The 22,388-nt window shown below is 42.2% G+C and overlaps 2 protein-coding genes across 2 annotated transcripts; both read right to left on the reverse strand.

Moving 5' to 3' along the window:
- Positions 1–876: 876 nt before the first annotated feature.
- Positions 877–13,321, reverse strand: LOC128713404 (serine proteinase stubble). Its single transcript, XM_053808263.1, has 6 exons — positions 13,222–13,321; positions 6,731–6,910; positions 1,699–1,876; positions 1,489–1,636; positions 1,256–1,405; positions 877–1,170 (listed from the first exon to the last, which is right to left on the reverse strand). Coding segments are annotated over exons 1-6 (951 nt in total). The 5' UTR covers positions 13,223–13,321.
- A 3,562-nt stretch (positions 13,322–16,883) lies between these two features.
- On the reverse strand, positions 16,884–17,938 carry LOC128712517 (serine proteinase stubble). The gene is made up of 4 exons (XM_053807407.1): positions 17,867–17,938; positions 17,267–17,801; positions 17,110–17,217; positions 16,884–17,041 (listed from the first exon to the last, which is right to left on the reverse strand). The coding sequence occupies exons 1-4, from the start codon at positions 17,936–17,938 to the stop codon at positions 16,884–16,886; spliced, it is 873 nt and encodes a 290-aa protein (XP_053663382.1).
- Between the last annotated feature and the right edge of the window lie 4,450 nt (positions 17,939–22,388).

Genomic DNA, 22,388 nt, shown 5'->3' on the forward strand with positions numbered 1-22,388 from the left:
TTAAGGTATAGAAAACCATGCAAATATGAAATAAAGCCTTAAGTTAAGCACTCTCCAAGGTATTGCAGTTTCATTTCCAATTTCCAATTCCGTTGAAATAGCGAAATCAATACGATTTGAACCGAAATACTGTGCCGCTGTACAAAACTAAAATTGTTGTTACATAGCTTACACACCGCTGTACAAAACAAAAATTGTTGTTACTTAGCATACATTTAGGCGTTTTCAAAATCTGTTTTTGTTTCGATATCTTCTGAAATTTATTTACGCTTGAACTAAAAGTGATGTACTCTTTTTCTATGTTACTTATTTTTATCAATAACCAATTTAGAAATGGTTTAGAAAAGGCATTGCTATAGCTTTAGTTTACATTTTAAATAGATTTGAATCATTGCATTCCTTTCTTTCAAATGATGCTTTATTTCAATGGTTTCATAATAAAGAAGTTTCAAAAACATGTAAAAATTGGAACAGGTTACACTACTAAAATATGGACCACATTTCAATCATGAGCACCAACAAGAATTCCAGCCAGCACTAACCAGTGTCAATATTTTCTTTCAATTTGTTACTTGGAGGAATATCAGTGCGTCACTTAAAGAGTCGATCTTGTGTCTGATTTATTTGACTAACGATATCAGTTTTGTTTGAAAATTGACAGTACTTCTCAATGCGCGGCATCATGTACAAAAGGGAGAAAATAATTTACCAATAAATTACTATTCGCATTGCGTTCTGCTTACCGTCCTACACAACTTACAATTAATATCAACTTAACTTCTAACCGCCGTATCTTATGCACTGCTTCGCCGTTTTGAGCGTTCCCGTATCGGTCTTGAGTTGTCATGTCTAAATAGTGGAGTGCTACAACCAATCCTAATATTCCTTGCCCATCACCTTCTCGATCCAGGGTACAAACTTCTGGATGTTGGTGTACACACCGGGCAGATGCTCCCTGCCGCACCCAATACCCCACGACACAAGTCCAATTAGCGTTTTTCGTCCCTCGATCGAAAGTGTGAGCGGCCCTCCGGAGTCTCCCTGGCAACTATCCCGACCTCCCTCCTTGTAGCCGGCACACAGGAACACATCGTGAATGGTTTCACGACGCCCGGCCGCTCGGAACCATCGTTGACATCGTTCGTTCGGTATCACTTCCACGTCGACTTCCTACAACAGGAGTTTAAAAACGGGAAAAGATATATTAGTATGTTTTAGTGAGAGTAATAAAGGCTTAATTCAAGATAAAGCTGACCTGTAGCACTGATGGAACTGTGCTCTGGCCATGCCGTGTTCGTCCCCAGCCTGCAACGGTAGCCATTTTCCCTACCAGCTTCACGGTTTTGGGTGGTAAGCAGACTGGTAGTATGTGTTGTCGGAACACAACCTTACGATCAAGTTTTACCTGTACGTGTAAGAAATGGAGGATGGAGTAAGAAGTTGAATGAGATTTCCATATCGTTTGAATGTGATGTTATTTAATTTTACCAAAGCTATATCATTCCGGAAGTCACTCGGCGAGTAGTTTGGATGTACTTCCTTCCGTTCGATCGAGTACTCCTCATGTGTCAGACGCTCTTCCTGATCCCGAACATCCCACTCTCCCAGTCGCACCTTGAGGTTGCTATTCGGGGTCCTGAAAGTAGTATGAAGATTAGTTAGCTATGCAAATAACAGTGAGAGTATGCAAAAACTCACGTTGCGACGCAATGGGCAGCAGTGACAACCCATCGATTGGATACCAATGCGCCACCGCAACTAAGCTTCTTCGTAAGAAAGCCTGATTTGATGAGTGCCGCCTGCCAAGGATGTGTCCCGAAACCGCTCGAGTGACCACCAACGATACGGTTTGTGCGTGTGTACAGCTCCCCGCAGCCTGTTGGAAGAAATTTGTTTGAATTTGTTAGAACTACGTAATGGTAGAATAAAGTCCAATTTAGAGATGCTCTCTGAGATTCGTAAAAGAAATTAGCTTTCCTTAGTGCATCTACCTTGGGGAAAGTTAAATAAAAACCTACTGGTGAATTTATTTGAACGTTTGTGATTGATTGTGCTTTGCCTGGTGCATGTCAAACCATTTGAAAACCAGAAGCATCTACTGCAAGCGTGTGAAAGGTGTAACATACTGTGCTGTAGTTGAGCTAGTGCACTTAAATATGGTGCAAGAACGCATATTGGTGACATTGTGAACAATTCTCAAAATAAATCAAGTTAAGGGAAAAAGAACAACAGAATAACATTGCTTGAATTGTTACTGAAATGGCTGAGCAGATCTTGAATATAAATCATAGGAATTCATCTCAAGCTTTAATTACTGAATTGATGAGAGACGAAGGTATTTGTTGCATCTTATGAGTATCATTTCGAGCAATGTTTTTGGTGCCTATTTTCAACTGCATCTCATCTCGTACACTTCAAAATCATAATATAAAAAAGCGAATATAGAAAGAAGGAAACAACTCGAAGCGGTACTACGCATTTGACGACCGGGGACCATTTCCCAACGCTTGGGGATCTCCACAACCAGGGAGAAGGAATCTGCATGGGGGAAACACTACGTAAAGGGATACTGGCGAACAAGCTGGTACCGTTCTCGAAGCCGTATCCATCGTCCTCCTGTGTGGGATATCCGAAGACAGCCGACGGTGGTCGAATCTGTCCGCCGGAACCGGAACCACTAGGACCACCGCCAAACAATCCGGCCGTCGGTCGGTTGCCGAAACTAAATGGACGATCGTGATCGTTTTCATCGATCCCACTAAAGTGTGATGGTGGCCGAACTGAATGTCCTCCGTGTAGGGGTGGTGGCTTCGCCGGGGAAAACGGTGACGAACCGCTCCCAAGCTGATTACCGTCGAAGCCCCACTCTGGTGGAGGAGGTGCACCGGTCGCGTGATGTTGGTGCGGTGGTGGAACATGCTGATGCGGGTTCACTTGATGGTGGCCATGGTAGTGAGGTGGAGCGTTGAAGCCACCGCTAGAAAACAGTGACGTCGTTTGTGTTGTTTGTGGACGGTTCTGATGTGACGTCGGTAAGTTCGGCACTGATGAGGACGATGATGATGACGACGAGGAGGAGGAAGACGATGACGACGATGGAGCGGGTGGATAGAAACCGAACAGGTTTATAATGTCACCTATGCATAGAAAGTTTGATGATGTAGTATTGTTGGGTTTCATTATTTGTAGGATGACTAATTTAAAGTCCTCTAGGGAATTAACGAGGCAAACCCCAAAACGGTGACGACACCATCAGTGACACTGCTAAGAAATCTCTTTCTATACAGAGATGATGTACTAATAAGATATCCCACCTTTGAAGTCGTCCTAAATGTTGATGGTCTTTCTTTTAAAGTCAGCATCTATTACATCATCGGTGTTGAAAAACAAGTTAAGGCACTGGTTGCCAACTTATCATGCTAAAGTTTAAACAATTGTACGCCTTTGAGACTTGATCTTCGTTCACAATTGTAAAAATCCTGAGAGGGATGTATTCATAAGAATCTCTGACCCCAGAAAGACACAGGAAGAACCGTTTCATCGACGACTGTTATGAGTTGGACGATAATTCCATTATCGTACAACGAATTATACTTAGTATAATCATGTGAGCTGATCATGTCATTGGAATAACACTGGAGGAACAAGATATGTTTAGCCTCTCCGCATGCACATAGGGGAGAAAGATCCAAATTGAGGTTCAGTGATGGCGTTGATGCATTTGCCAGAAAGGCCGAAATTATATGTTTGCAGACGACAGTGCTCCAAAGCGAGCTCCAAAGGGAACTTGTGATGATCACTTAGAATTGATATGTAAAAGATATGTGGATCAAAAAAAGGAAACGGCATAGTTAAAACATCTCTGTGAAGTCCAAAAAACGAGCAAAAACCTTTACCTCACGTAAGCTTTGGGTGGCTTTTTTAGGCTCTTGATCATATGATTAATGATAACGCTCCGACAGCACCTGCATAACATACATACGCACGCACCCACAAACAAAGGAAAACACCCAAACTATGCACTAACATTGTTCGCACGAAGGTGCGCTATTCCAAGTGGTTGTGTTTTTGTCTCAACACCTGTGCACAGCCGTCATAATTGAGCAGACGACACTCGGCAACAACCAACGGGGTGTCTGCTACGGATGATAAAGCGTCACACCTCGAGTTTTCCTTTCAATGAGTTATGAGCCGTTCAGCTTTGTGCTGTGTCGCGTAAATGTTTTCATTTTTCACCTGCACCTTTCGTCATCTCGCTGGTACGGAGACGGAGATGGAGTTGCAAAGAGTTGGAAACATAACGCATTTTCATTCATTTGGTGCGGGAAATTTTGTTGGTTAGTAGGAAGGGGCAATACATTCGCGACACTACTTTCCACAGTGCGAGCTTTTGCTCGTTTTTACTTCTCCCAGTTCGACGGATGGTTGAATGACACAACAGTCGTTTTTCGATTACCATTGCCGAGTGAGAGATACTGCGTTGCGGAATTTAATTACCGATTCATCCATCTTGCTTCCGTCAAGGTCGTTCCTATGTGGGCATAAATCTTTTATCGACACGAGCCCGGCGGTGCGTAACTGACCCATTTAGATCACGGCGTTAAGTGAAGTAGGGCATGAACTATGGCTCTTATTTCACAACCACATATTGGGTACCTCTTTGAGCTCATACTTGCATTGGGCTCGACTTATGTGTAATTTACTTATATGCAACAGCTTTCCGGAAATGACGTTTCTTTGCCATTGTCAAAGTGTTCGATAAATTGTTAATCGACAAAGGAGCAGCGAATGATAACATTCGATCACATAATGTAATGCCCAGAATAAAGAGAAACGTGAAAGTGTTTTAAGAGAATTACATAAATGTAAGTGAGCTAATGGGATTGGAAAGGCAATAAACTAGCTTGATTCGTTTTGCACACTTTCAGATCAGATCACTGTTAACTGTGATGATAATCGAAAATCCGGTTCGATATTAAATGCAACGTAAACTCTCTTTAAATAGTGAACTTTCATGCGCAAAACGCGCGGCAAATAGCATGATAATGTCGTATTTTAAAAAGCATTTGTTGCTGAATATTTATTGAACGAATATTTATGATTTTTATTAAATTAAAAAATAGTTCACTTAATTATTGATTGTGGAGTATATTTACGAGAAAAAGTGCACCAAATCATCACATCTTATCTAAGCCCTTTAAATTTTGATATTTACTGAATGAAGTTGGAGTGTCAAAAATCATCCACGATTTGATTTCAAAATATTTTAAACTAGTTAATAGTGAAATAATTTCATACGAAAGAGACATTTGGCAATCTGAACTTTGTCTTAAATACTTAATACTATAATATAACTAATATAACTATAATAAAAAACTATAGGCAATTGTAGTCACGTATTAGTGTCTGTAGTAACAGGTACTTTACTCTGTTGTCAAAATAATGATCAAGTCTAATTTTGTGTTTGACTGCTTGCTACTCTTCTGATTTCATATTATTTTAACTACCTCTTTCATGCTCACATGTCGTTTTATCTTGCGAGAGCAATCTTTAGAATGAACAAAGCGTTGCAACAATTTCTCGGCTGCTGATTAGGTGAGAAACAAGCTTTCCTTTTACCATCCGGCAAACACACACGCGCACCATATCATTGGGTGGACTAAAAACGTATCTCCCGTACCATGCCATAACCGGAACATTTGGATGGCAGTGAAATTTGAAGTTAGTGAAGAAAACATAAATAATCACATTTTGCCGTAACAATGCGCACGCCAGCAAGAGCGCCCATAAATCATCAACGCACCTGTGGCAGGAAAGAGTGCGTCCGTAGAAGAGTGACGCTGATAATTGTTATCACCCCAATCCCAAGCAGGCACACCCACATCATACGCCCTACCTCGCCATTGGATATGTATTGTTTATCGCTTGACGAACGCTGGCAACACTAATTTGCAGTGAAGCATTTGAAAATGGTACCCAAAGACCGAGTAACACATGTGCAACATGTCGAGTGACGATGGTCGGAATGGGACTCGCTTTGCATTCGCCATGAAAGTGAAAGGCGATGGATTATGGTTGATGATTTGCGGCGCTTTGCAAAACAAAAGCGAACGATCTGCGCAATGATCGTGAAATGTTTCATTCCACTAGAGAAAAAAAGCACGTAAATAATGTTTTGTAAGGATTAATCTACAGCAAGCAGGTCCACGTTACAGGAAATGTTGATTTGGTGTAACGGAAGCATAGCCTTGCGCAGTGTCACGTGTGTGCGAAAGTCACCATCGAGGGTTTTTTTGCGAGTCATTTGGAAAGCTGGTAAATAAATATATACCAGACGTAACGTTGCAACGCTCACGGTCGGTGACATGAAATTGGCATCGTTTTTCCCGTTCGTTAGCCCTGGTAAATCAACGGCAAAAGGAAAGAGTTCGTCGGCGTTAGCCAGATTGATCCCTGATGAGGCAATTGTAAGCAGCCTTTATTTTCCCCACTTTATTTTAAAGCACTTTTCTCCTGCTGCATTGTTTTGTACGGCTGGAAGGCAAAGACGCGTGCATTAATTTCGAGCCGAGGCGAGATTAAGTCGTTTCTAACAGGCTCGCTGTCAGGTGTCAAACGCTGTTTGTCAAGTGTCAAGAGTGTTTTTTTTTTGTTTAAACCGATGGGCCACACACGATGAACGGTGTGGTAGTGTTTGGTCATTTCGAAGGAGGATGGAGGCATTACTTACTAGCATTGTGGACGGCACCCTGTTCGGGATCACTTTCCGGTGCAAAGTCGCGATCGATGCAGCAGGACCAAATCATACCACCCGAGCAGAGATCGAGCGGTTTGCCACCACCGAGTACGCAGGAGAGTGATAGTCCGCACTCGAATTTACGGCCCTTGTGCCGGCATGTTTGTGGAATCACTGGAAAAATTAAAAAAAAAATGAGTGAATTAATGTTTCTTAATGTTTCCACGCATGATACAACATGCAAGAAGACAATGCAAACAAATTCTTGTGATACAGCAAGTATTACAGTTTTAAACACAATCTGCTGTCCTATAGTTTCAAAGTTAGATAAAAGAGGGCGCTATTAAAATAAGGGATAAACAAGAGTTCTTTCACCATTTGATCATGAGTTTTTTTTGGTAATCTAATGTTACAGAATAAACTTAATTGAGTGTGAAAATATTGAAATTGCAACAGTCGAGAAAGGGTCTATTTGATAAAAAACATACAAAAATGATCAAGCTGCTGTGTTTAGATGCTCGTTTATGCAGTAAATTTAAGTACTTGTAGTTCAAGGATTTTGTTTCTACAGTTTCCAAGATGTTTTGAATAAAACTTTCTATGTTCAACGGCACAAAAATATAATTTTAGGATGAAAGCTTAATCGTATACAATGGTATGACCTACTTCTACCCAGCAGCTCAATGATGGAGTTTTGACCATAATCTTCATTGTTGAATGTCTGCCGCTTCCCAAGCGCATCCAATATTAAGATATCCTGTTCCTGCTGAGGTGAAGGTCCGCCTTGACCACAAACCGTACCCACTAGCACGATAGCAACCACCAACACAGAGCAGGAAAGTGTAGACCAAGGTTGTCGCAACCGCCATCCATGCCGTAGCTGTCCCGTTGCCATCGACACTTTCTGCACCGTGTTATCGTATGAGTACATTTTCGAGTACTTTCGCTTTAATTTAACCACTCGTGTTGGTTGGTGATTACAAAATCAACGTGTCACCGTGTTTCGTTTGTGAATCTCTCCGGACCACTTCTGTACGCACATTTGCTGTTTGCAGTGAAACACACACGCACAAATCAAACGTTAATGGGTGCAAATGGTGGTGCTTTTGGCGTGCTGGTGGAACTAATTTATGCAACTCCCTCGCATGCAACAACCCGTCACAGAGGGTTTCCCGGTAGGTTGAGAAGTTGTCTGGTAGCCGTTTTAGGGAGCACACCGAAAGCAATCGCATCCATCGGCCGTAATTTTGGGTCGCAAGTCAACGTAACACGCGTATTATCGTCACCGGAAGCATTATGAAATGGCGAAGAGGGTTGTGGGAAGACACAGACCGAAAAACACAACGACAACGACCAAACACGAAAATCACTTTCTTCGCGAGGTAACACTTTTCCCCCACTCACTACTGGCTCAAACTGGCTTGTGGGGATTTATTTTCTTTCCATTCGCAAACCTTTACTATTGTAGTCCGGAAGAGGGACAATTCGGTTCACGGAGCAGCACCGTACACAATGAGGATGGTGTTTCTCGGTTAGCGTGCTTAAATGGCGTGATGGTCAAAATTTCCCACTAGTTCCGGTGTTGCGATCGACGTCTCTGTAGGAAGTTGGCAGATTACGCAATGCTCCAATTTGTTGGATGTTTGCAGAAAACAGAAGCTGTGCAGATCACAATGCGATCTGTGCCGGTTGGTGAAGTAGATGGCAGCGAATTGCACACGAATGATGATCGCTGCACACAATATCACTTCCGCCAGATAGAGTGGGGGAGATCTGTTTTATTGCCTCGGTACATGCAACTGCAATGAAATGAGCTGTATCATTAAGAAGCTTTCGAGCTCCTTGTAAGAAAGGACCACTTTGCTCTCGTCGGTACAATGAACTCTCACGAACTGATGGATATTTTCATACACTGGCATAAGCATAAACACAAACCCACACACATCCACATGCGTTCCGTAAGGGCTCGTATGCGATCTTCCAACACCCGCACAATGCAGACACGCTCTCATTTGCGGTTGAGCGATCCAGATACCGGCACTGACTTGCACTACTTCACCATTCGTCGGGGTTGGGATGAGAATTTTTCTCTCCACCGTCCGGCTAACACCGAGCAAACTGCCAAGGTTCCCACGTACGCGGGGATGATGTATGAAGCAGCGACGCAAGCAATTTCACTTTCTGTTGCAAGAAAACCTTTCTTCGGGCACGCTGCCACAGCATGACCGTGGGACCACGGTCAGCGGTCTGCGTTCGGGTCGGCTTTGCTCTGTGCCGAGGCTTTGTGTGGCTTTGTCGGAAGTGGACGTGGAGGATGGATAAAAGGGAAGCGAGCGATGAAGACGTCGAGTTCAGTTCAGGTTCAGTGAGTTGATGTTCTTCATTTTGACACGCTAATGACCCTACGAACTCGTGCGATCGTGCATTTAAGCAGGACTGCTGGGATTGGATTGGTTGGGCGCTGGAAATGGAATTGATTTAAATCAGATCGTTGCGATCGGTCGCAATGATGCTTTTTTGCAAGCAAACACACAAACATTCGACTTTGCCACTGGCGTGATGGTCGAATCGAGTCACTGCAACAACTTTCACGCGGATCCGTGCACGGCTTTGACACAATGCGGGAGAAAGGAACTCCCCGTCACGATCGGGTTCGAAGGAACAGGTAGGGAAGCACGGCAAAACACACCACACCAAAACCAGCCAGCAACAAAAAACGCACACGCGTCTTGCTCGAGAGTTGCCGATGAACTGAGGGCGCTCGATGCCGCATGATGCCATCTATGTGGCGCGAACCCTGCGTCGAAAACGATCGCACCGTTGAAGTTGGAACAAAGGAGCCATCGCAGCCGGATCGACGATGAACTGAGCACCTTTCTCCGGTGGGTGGCCTTTCTTGGGGGTAGCGTTCATCGAAATGTGAGTGAGTTACGGCAGACACGGAATACCGGTGAGTGGGGTTTGTTTGTTTTAATCACAGCAACGGTAGCATCCTAGGGAATCCGATCTTGGAGGCGGAATGTGCGAATTAACGGGGTTTGTCGCTTGTCATCGGTGTGCCGAGCGTTGAAGTCTTTTGTTTTGGGGTACGAGCGCGCGCGCGCAAGCACGTTTGGCAGGTAACCCGTTCGTCTACCGTCGTTGGTGCGCTGATCGGGACGCGGTGATAAGAAATGGTGTGCAACAATTATGTTGCGAGCATAGGTGCTTCCGGAACACAAAGTAGATAGAACGTGTAGCGGCTGTGATCTTGACACGGCTCTGTGTCGATTGGGATAAATGTGTTAGGTCCATAACGGTATTTTCCACGGCTTTAAAACTGTTTGCGACGCACGAATCGTTGGTGCGCGTTATGTTGGATAATTTTCTCATGCAGCTTAATTGTGGAAATAGATGAGATGTGCACATAAGTAGGTACAATGTCAGAATGCCTGTAACACTAGTAGAGGTCCGTGTTAAGCGATTGACCTAGTATATTTTTTTCGTTTCAAAATATGAATTAACCTAAGCTGATGCTGCAAGACATGAAGAAACAAAGAACCAAATTGAGCACTAAAAATAATAGAAATATAACAAATTAGCCTAGCAAAATGTCAGACCAAATATGTACTTATTTTCATCTCATTTTATAAATTATTAACTGTAGTTAATAGTGAATTCGTGAAAAATTGATTCCCAATTTCCAATCACGAGATTATTTTCAAGAATCCCCAGTTTCTAACAAAAATTGCATTAGTTTTTGATGAAAATTTAAAAGAATCAAATCTAAGAACTGTCAAGTATCTAACATCTTTGAAAATATAAAAAATTAAAAAGTTTATGGGATTGAAAATAGTGTCACTGAGTATAAAATGGTGTAACCTTTGAGCAATACTTTGTCGACGAAAACATTAAGGGTAAAATATCTTTAAATTTCTGATAATGTCCATCAGAAAGATAAGGATCTTTAGTGTCGTTGAGTAACGTAAAAAATTTTGATTGGATATTGGCTTTTGGAAACATCTTGTTATTTCCACGGAAATGCTACATATCCATGCAAACAAGTTAAAATGTTATCTTAAAATATTGCACAGTAATTATAATGTTCCACGGCACCTTTATATTTTCAAATTAGTTACTCTACCCCTGAAACTGTGTGAATTTAGTCTCTCCTCCGATTGCAAAAGTCAGTAAACAAAGAAGAAATGATTGCTATTTACTATCCCCGTTTCATTCGTATTTTCTTTTCGTCTCACTTTCTGCCTCAAGCGTGACTCAACTCAAGACTTAATCCGAACTGGTGCATATCTGTTTCCAAATGGAACATATCGCGCATGTCGTCTGTGCCCGTCACCTTTCTGTTATATCACCTCTCTCAAATACCCGTCGCATGGTTGTCGAACACTTGCAGCACGGTGATAGCACATTATGCATTCTTCCCTGATTGCCATTCTCCCTAGGGCATCTAGAAAAGGTGCGAAAATCGTTTCAGTATCACGGATCACAGTATAAGACGCGATATATCCCGTTTGTGGTTTAGGTAGTGACAGCCTGACTACAAGAGAGCGGTAAACGAGACACAAACGCACACCAGTTTGCCTGTTGAGGAGAAAGTGACTAAAATTGTGCGAGGTCTTGTATGTGTGAGGGTCTCGTACGATGGTAGTGGAGGGTTTTTGCGCAAAAATAATTCCACCAACTGACACGCGCTCGGCAACTTAGCGTAACACATAGTTTCGCGGTTCGTTCCGTTGCAAAGCAACACACTTTGCGGCTGTCACCATTTTATCCCACTGTAAGTTGCAAGTGGAAGCCTTCCAAAGCAAGCGAAATTCGATTCCTTGCCCACATCAGGTTTCATTGTTAATCCGCTGGTAATTTAGTTGTCCATTTTGATCGGTCTGCCCCGGGGACAGGGTAGGTTAAATAATTCTGCACGCTGTCACTCTTCGCAACATAATTACTCAAAGAGTCTCCTACTACACCCCCGAACGCAAAATGGCCACCCCCGTTGAAGTTGCTCACTTACATAACTTCGGATACGATCTCTCTCTCTCATTCGCTCCTAAACAGAGATAAGGTCTGTCTGCTTACTTGGCCGGTTTTTCGGTCAAATTTATCGTACGATCGCCACTTCCGACGGTCCGGCAAATAGTCTTGAAAGAAAGCGAAAGTGAGCGAAACATTGAGGCCGCTCCGTTTACTTTCTCTTTCGGCGGTGCGGTATATTTGGTCACCCTACTCCGTTCGCATTCCCCCCGCCACACGGTAGCTCTGTTGGGGTTGGTTGTTTTTGGACGCCGGGTAACAGCAAGAGACGAGTTTTTAGGTATGCTTGTGTGAGTTTGTTTTCGGTTCGGAGTTTTAAGTTGCCGATCGGAGTTCCAGCGGAAGCTGATTTAACAAAAGGTTTCAGATGAGTGTGTCTGTGTCAGTGGAGCAGAGAAAAGCTAAAAAACACACAGTGACAATAAAAGGTGATGGGGGTATAAACTTATCAAAAGACGTGATTAGCACACCATTAATTTAAGTTGTAATGGTAGTTGTCAGTGTTGCAACTGCAAATCAAATATTGAATGGAGGAGTTAATGAAGTTGCGAACGGGTGTCGAATATCATACGCATCATGACAAATTTTGAAAAAAATAAACAATAAATTATGATGACATTGTCACTATGGACGTTGTCAAAACAAGCAAAAAATGGTTCCAAGTATTACTTGAACTGAGTATTATGATTTAATTTTAATAGTTGTGTTGATTACACCTTTCAACGACGAATCCGCTCATGTGGCATACGTCTCTTATCTCTAGATGAAATACTCACAGAAACTTCGCTACAGTTCATTGTATACTTTTGCGGCTAATATTTATTTAATAATCAAAGACAAAATTTATAAATTTCAAAAATTCGAAATTACTGAAGCAATGTTCACAATTTTGCTGGAGTGGATTTTCCGTCATTTATATTGATTGTGCTATACATCTTGTTATATTTTTTAATTTGATTATTTGAAGTTAAATTCTAATTTTAATCTAATTTTTTGTTTTATAAATGTATGTAATCTTAAAATAGCTTGAATAATTTTAATTTGTTTAAGATCATTTTAATTTTACAAATTGTAGTTTTTGAGTAATAACAAATTATAAACATTTCTTTTTTATATTTTATCACTTCGTAGATCATTATTTGGATCGATATCATCGTGTCTCTGCACAAAAACTAATGTGAGTATAGTTATGTTTCACACTGCAAATAAAACTTGTGTGAATGTTATTAATTTTTAACAACAACGACAGTTTGTTTCATACAATTTTTTTAAAAATATTTTATCTTTAATTCGTGTTTTACTTTTCACTCAGATTATCATTCACAAGCCCACTTAGTTTGTTATCAATCAAAACTACACGGTACAAATGGTACGATTTGCCATAATCGTCAGTGTAATCAACCAGACCGAGACATTGCCCAGGTGGTTCCGGTAAGCGAAACCATCTAATTACTTACTTCCGTCGAACTCTTCGAAGAATCGGCCCTGCTTCGGTAGCTGCCGGCTGATGAGCGAACGCAAATTTTCTCGGTCCAGCACCTCGTTGAAGCGTGCGTTAGCACTGGTGAAGCCCCGTTCCGGTCGTCCATTGCGTGCGAGTTCCGATGCGGTGACGGTGGCAGCAAATACGACGTCGACCATCAACAGGATCCAACCGAGATGCACTCGCCGCAGCGGAAATCTGAAACGCATAGCGAGTCCCTGGAACACCCGCACTCGTCAAGCTTTCCGGAGGCGGCTCAGTCGATAGCAACCTTTAAAACTCCGCAGTATTGGAACCGGTTTCGAAATATAAGCACACACGCACACAGCAACACTCTTGGGCACGATCCCGCGTGCGATCGCGTAATCACTCTCACTATCGGATGGGTTCGGACCACAGCGACGCGGTTGGTGGGAGATTTGTTTTTGTTTTGTGAGCTGTGACACGCGATTTACGTTGGCGATTACGATAACGTGACACTCGAATATGGATGCAAGTGGCAGGAAACGGGGAGGGAAGGTAAGAAAGGTGGAGACCCAAATTTAGACGATTAGTCAAGTGAACTTGGAACTGGAAAACCCTGTGCGACGACCAGCTGTCATCAGCTGGTGCGCTTAGCGAGGTGAGGTGTCAAAAAAGGGAGATACGGTTGGAATTGAGGCCACCGGGAATGCATTCACGAGGACGAACCGAACTAGCGAGAAACCTGATTCAAATGATGCGGTTTCACTTTCACAAATAATCCCGTACAACGTACGGGTCGGGTGAAGATTTGAAACCCTTTTTTATTAGTATTTCTACTAAAATAAACACCACCGTGATTGAAATTTCCTTTTCATTTCCAACACAAGCACACACGCAACGGGACGTTTTCACGCAATTAGCGGACGGATAACCTGACGCGAAGCTCTGGCACTCATTCCCGCGGGACACAGGGGGTGATCTTTAGATCCGTTGCTAGATTCAGATGGGACCACTTTCCGGCCACTTCCGGGCGGAGTAAAACACAAAAACGAAAGCTCTTTTTACGTTAGCTTCACTTTCACGAAATACCGTCACACTGGCGGGATGCTATGCACAGACACTTCACCGCGGCACACTGACGCACGAATGAATGACCTGTGTCACTGTGCAGAGGTATCACGCTGACCAGCTTTTCTTTCGTGGGGGAGTGCCTTTGTGAGCGTTATGCAACCTTTCTTCGTTCGGGCAGGAGTTGTATGATTCACTTGACGAGGGTGACTGATGGTGATCACGCGTTTGGAAACCGTTGCTTCAAGGTTGCGGCACCCGCTTTGGCAGACGGTGCTGGATATTTCGGCCAATGCTGGTCCGGTTGGTTGCGGATCCAATCGAAACACGGCGGGGAAAACCTGTGCTACCCACGTGCGATCGTGGCGCTGTCTACCGGGATACTGTGGACGGGTTCGGGCAGTGCTTGAGGCTCGCCGATTTGAATCTCTCTCCACCAGCAGCGAACCCTCTTGTCGTCGGGTGCCATTGAGGCCCGTCGATAAGCTTGGCAGTTTTGTGGTTTGGCAGGCGGTTATAAAGGTTTAGGGAAGAAGCAGAAGAAAAATACTCACGTATGCCACCGTGCACTGACGGTCGCTCGATCGCTCCACGAACGCTCCACGTTTGGGAAGCAACACGAGGAAGCCTTAACGATCAACCAGCAGTAGACCGGCGCTATCACTAGCGGAAAGCGCTTTTTCGGAAGGGTAAAGTACTTTGGATGGATTTGTTTTCCACCGCACAAATAGGAAGTAAGCGGAAGGGAAATTAAATCACTTTTTATACCATTTCCACTATCATTCCTCATGGTCTGATTCTTGCACTCAACGATACTGACGGTTGTGTTTTGTTAGGAATCCATATACTTGCGAACGGGGATTTTTTTGTGATACGATTTTATGATATAACGTTTTTCAGCAGAAATGCTGAAACGTAAAATTGGATCAAAGATTTAACACACCTACGATGGTTAATAAATTCATGGCTTTAAATTTACCCCTGTCCCATATCACCGTACGATCATCCAATACAAAGAGCTGACCGTATTATAGCAAACAGTACACCGAGCAAAGCCATAAACACTTCCTTTCGGACACATATGTCGGAACTTTCGCAAAAATGTTGTTAAACATTTCGCTCTAGCAGGCCCGCTTCCTTATGCCATCCGTACAGCGCCGGTTGACCGTGACGCGATCACGGTATCAGATGTTGGGTCTAGTGTGGGAAATAATTAGCCGGGCTCAGCGCGATGAGTTGGTGGTACGGATTTCGGAAAGGTTGCGCTATGCGGGGATGGATAATTTCACTTTGACCGCTTGGTGGTGAAAAGGTGAGACAAAAACCAGAGGAAACTAATGTATCGCAAAACTGGCGGAAGCAATAGTGTATTGGAACGGGATGGAAGTGAATGTGGAGCGTAATGTGTTTATAGCTCGTGTACTTCCTTCGTCGTTGGCGTGTGCAATGTTGTTCTGGGGATTTTATTTTGTTGCGTTTTAATGTGAAGATGGGTTGCATGCATTTTAAAATTAGACCAAATGTTAAACCATTGCTTGGAAAATACATGTTTCTAATTTGATAGTACGTAAACTCACAATAAAACCTATGGCTTTAAATATCAATAAAAACATACCTGATTGTTAAATCTTTCATACATTTGCTGGCATCAATACTTTATCATGAATAGTATTATTCTAAATATAATATTTTAATTAAAAGACTTTCATTAAATTTAATTTTTTACAATAATAAACGGTGCTACAAAAGTGATAAAACTATCAACAACTAAATAATAAGTTTGAATTAAATATGAAGTTTCGAAGAGCTGCAGATGAATCGGTGTAATGCGCATTGCATAACAATAAGAATTTAATTCCTTCATTTCGGAAAGCTATGCAATCCGCACAACTTTGTAAATATACCTTTCTCGTTTTCTCGTTCTCGTAATGTTTTGTACTTCATTTTCAAGACAATTAGTATTTACTTACTAAACAAGGCAAAAAATCCAAATGTATAAATTCTTATGATAAATTACATGTTTTGGTTTTTATTGCCGAGGAATCCAGGCTTAACGTTTTGTAAATTAAATTTAATTATAACTGAGACGGGCAATTATGGAACCAAGTAGTTCAGTACAATATTAAATTGAAAATTTATAAATAAACGTAAATCAACTGTCATTCTGAACTTGTTTTAACCGTGATTTGAAAGAAATCATAGACAATGAGTTTATTATATATGATAAATAATTTATTTCATAAAATTCATTGCTTCATACGACCGCCGAGTACAGCACCTTACGGAAATACAGAGAGAGCATTCAGTCAATTATTTAAGCAAATAAAATCTTGTTTCTAGTAAATGTAGCACAACACCTTCTCCAAACGACAACTATTATTAGAAATATTTACTTGCAACGCTTGTAGGTGAGAAAATTTTCGCCGTTTTCGTAGGAGGTTTTATTTTTTTGTATAAAAAAAAGAATCACAATAGTGTGCGACACTAGCTTTCGACGGCTTGATTAAAATGCTATCTCAATAAATAATCAATACTGTTTTACTGCACCGCTGGTTTGCACACGCACACGTTAGAGCACCGAAGATAGCGACTATCTGACAAGCGTTACGTGTATATTACGCTCTGTATCCATTTGATAGTCTTCTGCACATTGTGGTAGATGCCTGGCTGGTGGTCAACACCACAACCAAATCCGGCACTGGTAATACCGATCAGCGTGTACCGTCCACGATCGTTGATGATCAGCGGTCCACCTGAATCTCCTGCAAACGGAACGTAACGCAACGTAACGGTTAATAGAAATGAAGGTGAAGGCGTGTTATTTACCTACCCAAACAAGCGTCCTGATGACCATCAGAATGGCCAGCACAGAACATCTCATTGAACAGTTCCACGTTGATCTTTTTGCTGCTGTGCCATCGCAAACATTCTTTTGTACCTGGAAGTAATAATTTAGATTTCAGTCCTTTGCTTTGTTTCCCATTTACTTCTTAGTATCTCACTAATGATAGGAACGGCCGCCGTTCGTAAGATGTTTGTTCCTGTTTGGCCCATGTTGGCATTGGTTTTTCCCCATCCAGCAATGATACCCTTCCGACCAACCAACTCCAGCGGACGCATTGGTAGGCATATGGGCAGTATGTGTGATTTATAGCCGGCCGGGCGGGTAAGTTTGAGAAGCGCCAGATCGTACCGATCAGGTTGCGTCATACGGAAGATAAACTTCGGATGGACGATCTTCAACTCCACGCGATGCTTTTCCGCCGGCAAAGGTTCATCAATTTTACCCGAATTCTGTGTGTCCAGTTCACCGAGATATATCAGGATGTCTTTCAAACGGGCCTGTTGTATGCAGTGCGCAGCCGTGGCTACGAACCGACGAGATACGAGAACTCCACCGCACTGATATTCCGCTATTCGAATGTGGGCTTGCCAGGGATACTCCGCAAAGTTCGCCGTACGTCCTCCAATTATGCGCTTCTGTAACGTGTTCTGAGATGTTTGCGGTGTGCCACATTCGTTCTGCAATGGAAACAAATCTTTAGGTCAAATTGTACAGTACATGGTTAGAAATCTCAATATCTCACCTGCATCAGCTGATCCGAGCGTCGATGAAAGAAACTTTTTTTCATGCCATAGCTTTGCGATGGGACAATCATATTTGGCCCAGGGGACCTAACCGGGACGATGGGTTGGATTATTGGAACGGGTACCATTGGGCCGGCGTACGCCACCTTCGGTGCAATGATGGCGTTCGATTGTTCATTCTCGTACACACAGCAGGACATGAGCCATCGATTTTCCCCACATCCGGATACGTGTCGACCTCCTTCCAGCCAACAAGAGAACGACAGACGGCAGGAACGTACCTGGTTTTGGTAAACGCAGGTATCGGGAAGTCCCAGAACATTATGTATGATATCTAAAAAGTGATAAAATGAATGTGTTAGTCTTGTTTTTTTTAACATTCCTTAAATTATTGAGAACTTAATGTGTTCTCACACATTAACTTAACTTAATACTATCTGTGATACATACAATAAAAGTTGTGCCTGATCCGCTCATATACAATTAATTTTAACATCTTCCAATAGACAAATAAAAAAATACACATTTTGAGTACACTTCAGAACAAAGACATTATTACACAAGTACACAAGTGTACTTCAAAACACTAACAATCTCACCCAGAAGAAGTGCCGATTGTATTGAAAGTGTAAGTGAAGTTGTTAAAAAAAATCATCAATCATTGATGTAATTACAAATCATTGCTTATGACTAACGTAATTTTGTACGATGCAACAGCTGCATGGCGAATTCCACTTGGTTGCGAAATTAAACAACAAACGCTGTCCGGCGTCTTCCACATGATTGCAAAACTTAAATTTTTCGCTCTGCAAGAAGCAACGGTGATTACTCTTCATATTTCACCTGTCACAATGAAGCATCTACTACGCTCGACCGACAGGAAGGTGGTGAATAATTGACCACTATGTCAGATCTCCTCCTCGCTAGCGTATCTTAATGGTTAGGATAGGGACAAAGGCAAAAAAAAAACACATTCAACACATCATTGCCGGTGCAAGCGCTGTTTGATCTTGGTGTTGCAGATTAGGCCAGCCTGGGTAGGTGCGGAGTGAATTGGCAATATTTCGTTTGGCCGCTTCCTAAGCCTCATTAACCTACATCCGAACGGTTGAATCGGTTCCTCTTTTGCCCGGGACCGAGCAATTACTTTCGATCGATGCCCGTTCGATGGCAAGTTTCGCGCCGTATCGGCATGAGATAGTGATCGAATCCGATCGTTGATGATAGTGCAGCGCAAAGTGACCTCGAACTTGGATTTGGACAGCGTCGGTGTGAATAAAAAGGTGTTTGGCGTGAAATCTATAGCACAATGTCCAGCGTAGTTGTGAAGTGTGATGGGTATGTCAGGTTTGTGAAGTTGTACAGCACAAAAGTACACTTGATCGATGGCCTATTTTGTACCTCTGGTGGTAAGATCTTTCGTGTGAGCTGTGTTGCTGAATTTGTTTTTTTGCGCTCCCATACGTACAAAATGTTAGACATTCAGAAATAACATCTCGTTGGGAAATTGGTTGAATAGAGTCACGAGAACACAAACCAGCGCACAGCCGTAACAACGGTGTGAAACCCCCCGGTCCCTTAAGACGTGTATGCTGCAATAACTGTCGTCTTGTACGTTTGTGCAAAAGGTAGGAGAAGTAAGACTTACTTGCATGAACGAGCGTGGAAAAACATCCGAACCAAATCAGCAATCCTACAGACCAGGTTGGGAAATGCCATGAGAGCATCTTCTTCTGTTTGCCGGTCCACGATTGCGTCGTATTTTCATTCTTCTGAAATTAGACATTCAGTTAGGGAACGGGGGAAGAGCAAAAGAAGAACGGGATTAAATGAAAAGAATTATTAAATGGTGTTGTTTTGAATCAGTTTGCAATGTTGTGCGGGCCAAGCCCAAAGCATCGCTGGGCAGGCATTTAACAGGTATTGGTATTGCAGGTGTTGAACTACCAGGATTTGAAAGGTATTTCCAAATGCAATTTTGAAGAGGACTATTACGTTTTTCAACATCCACAAAATGGCTTGTCCGATTGTTCTAGTTTTGAGGAATGAGATAAAAAAATGTAAGAATGGAATTTGAAACTTCTTCGAATTTCGTTTGAGTTGGTAGCCGGTATCATACACCGAAAAAATAACTGGTCCATTACAGTAAAATATCAAGTTATGCAACAACGCTGCGGAGGCAGACATTTACATATTTTACGAAGGTCTCCATGATAAGCGTCTTAAAAGCAGGGCAATCTCATACAATCACCTGGAACATTAATCAGTTCATCACTCAGAAACCGTTACTCAAAACCTAGACGCATTCCGATCGAGAGCCGACGAAAATAAAGGCGACTAAGATCTCCCCGTCGGTCATCCGACCAGCTGACCGATCCGAGTCCTTCGCCGGCATCGTTGTTTTACCGCCGTTTATTTTGTGTCTATATTTTCGTCTGGCCTTGATGAAGGTCGACGTTGGCGAACGATCGAAAATAATTTTCCTCGTTGCATGCCACTGCGTTCTTCGTTGTCATTTCATCACCATCACCCAGCTAAGGCATCCACCCTTAGGCCACCCTCCAACGGAGGGATCATGTCTGGTGGGTAGCATCGAGCACATATTTTTCTTTCCATTTTCACTCACTCTTCGCTCCATTATCTTTCACATTATGCTTTTATGCTTGTCCTTCAGCGTGGGCAAAGCCACCCACTTTTCCTGCGCCACCATTTACGGCAAGAACGCCACGGGGCAAATTGTCTCTATAGTGGGGCGGAACTATGTTTTTTTTTTGCTTGCCTCACGACAACCTCACCGATGTGCGTAATTAGTTTGTGTCTTCGTTATTCACGTCGTTTTCGTTTACTGGCATGGAGCTTTGTGTTTTTATGTGGACATCATTTCAAACCAAAAAGGAAAATAGCGCTAGAAGACCAGACCGCCTGGTTGTGAGAATGGCTTACTCATGTCAGGTAATTGCTAGAATGTGGTAGGTGTGGATTTCCAGTGCACACACAAAAACCTTGTTTAATGTAGTTGAAAATGAATCTTCAATCTTAAATGATGGTTTAATGGGTTAAATGTGTGCAAAGCAGAAAGAAAACAAATGGTTAAAGGAAATTGCCGACTCAATGATTTTGAGCAATAGTTTTACAAAAGAAACGGTAAAATTAGCATATTTACCAAATCACCTCATACGATTCGTTTTAGTTCAATAAAATATGTATTGAATAGCGTTCGCTTCAAAGGACTCAAGCGTCCACTTGCTTGGGTTGTTCCGTCGTTTATCTTTTCCATCACAATCAACAAATTTATTAGCCGTGAGGTGTCGAAAGTGGAACTGACTCCACTTGAACAAATGCTATCTTGCGCATCTTTGCGCAACATCGACCACTTCCACGCTCATTTCCATAACCGAATGGTTCATCGTACCCGCAATATACTCGAGTGCGTCTATTTATTGCAGGCAAGAGGTTGCTAAGCAGTACATGGAAAATTGGATTGCCTTTGTTTTGGCGTGTGTAAGAGAGTCTGAAGATGAAAATTAAAACCTAACACTTTCGCCAGGCAGCAGCAAATTTAATATTTATTACTTATTACTGTTTGTTACTTCATAGCTTGTCGTTGCTGATACAGACGATGATGAATGATTTTTCCATGATATCATTACAAAGTAAATTATTAGTTGAATGGTACACCATACTCCCCAATTGCAAAATGATATCAGTACGCTTGATATCATAATGATAATGTGTAGTAGAATACAATAAAAACTTTTACTATTACGTTTCATATTGTTGATGAGAACTTTTTGAGAATATAATAGGAATGGACAAATTGAAAACATTTCTTTACCCAATAATACAAAAATTATCAATAATTCGATAATAAACCAATAAGCGAGTTCCTCTTTTTAACTTCACTTCCAAGATGACTTCACTTCTTCTTGACAGTAAAAACTTACGAGAAAAACAAACTATTATTTGGATTCATTTCAAATGAAAAAAATATTCAAATTAGTATATTAGTAGGATGCTTAAGGCACCCATCAGTTGTTTAATTCATTAGTTGCTACAAATGACGATTATCTCCATGATTTCGCCCATAAGTTCCCATGAGCAGCCGAACTGCGCTGGTCCGATTATCAAACATTTAGCATCGCGTTACAGCAGCACATAGAAACTCGCACCGTGTATCTCTTCTTCATAGCAATTTCGAAGCATTGTCCTACACAAAGTCTCGGTCCCGGTTTAACAAATAAAGTGTCTGAGATAGTAGCCACCGAAAAGTGGCCTAATTAATCAACGGCTACCGGAGACCGTTTGAAACGTTCGCCACCGGTTCCGCAATACTGCTAGCGGAGCTGCGGGACGATGAACTTGGGGAGAAAAATAATTATCTTAAAATATCCTCGAGCTTAACTGCTGTTACTACCAGACACGCAATACACAGTGTAGCATCGCCACACCACGATAAGGACCTCGAGTGACTTTGTCCGACTGCGGGCAAATTGTGCCATTTGGCGTCACCCTATCAAAAGC

This window comes from Anopheles marshallii, chromosome 3 (genome assembly GCF_943734725.1).
Source record: "Anopheles marshallii chromosome 3, idAnoMarsDA_429_01, whole genome shotgun sequence".
Taxonomy (NCBI): Eukaryota; Metazoa; Arthropoda; class Insecta; order Diptera; family Culicidae; genus Anopheles; species Anopheles marshallii.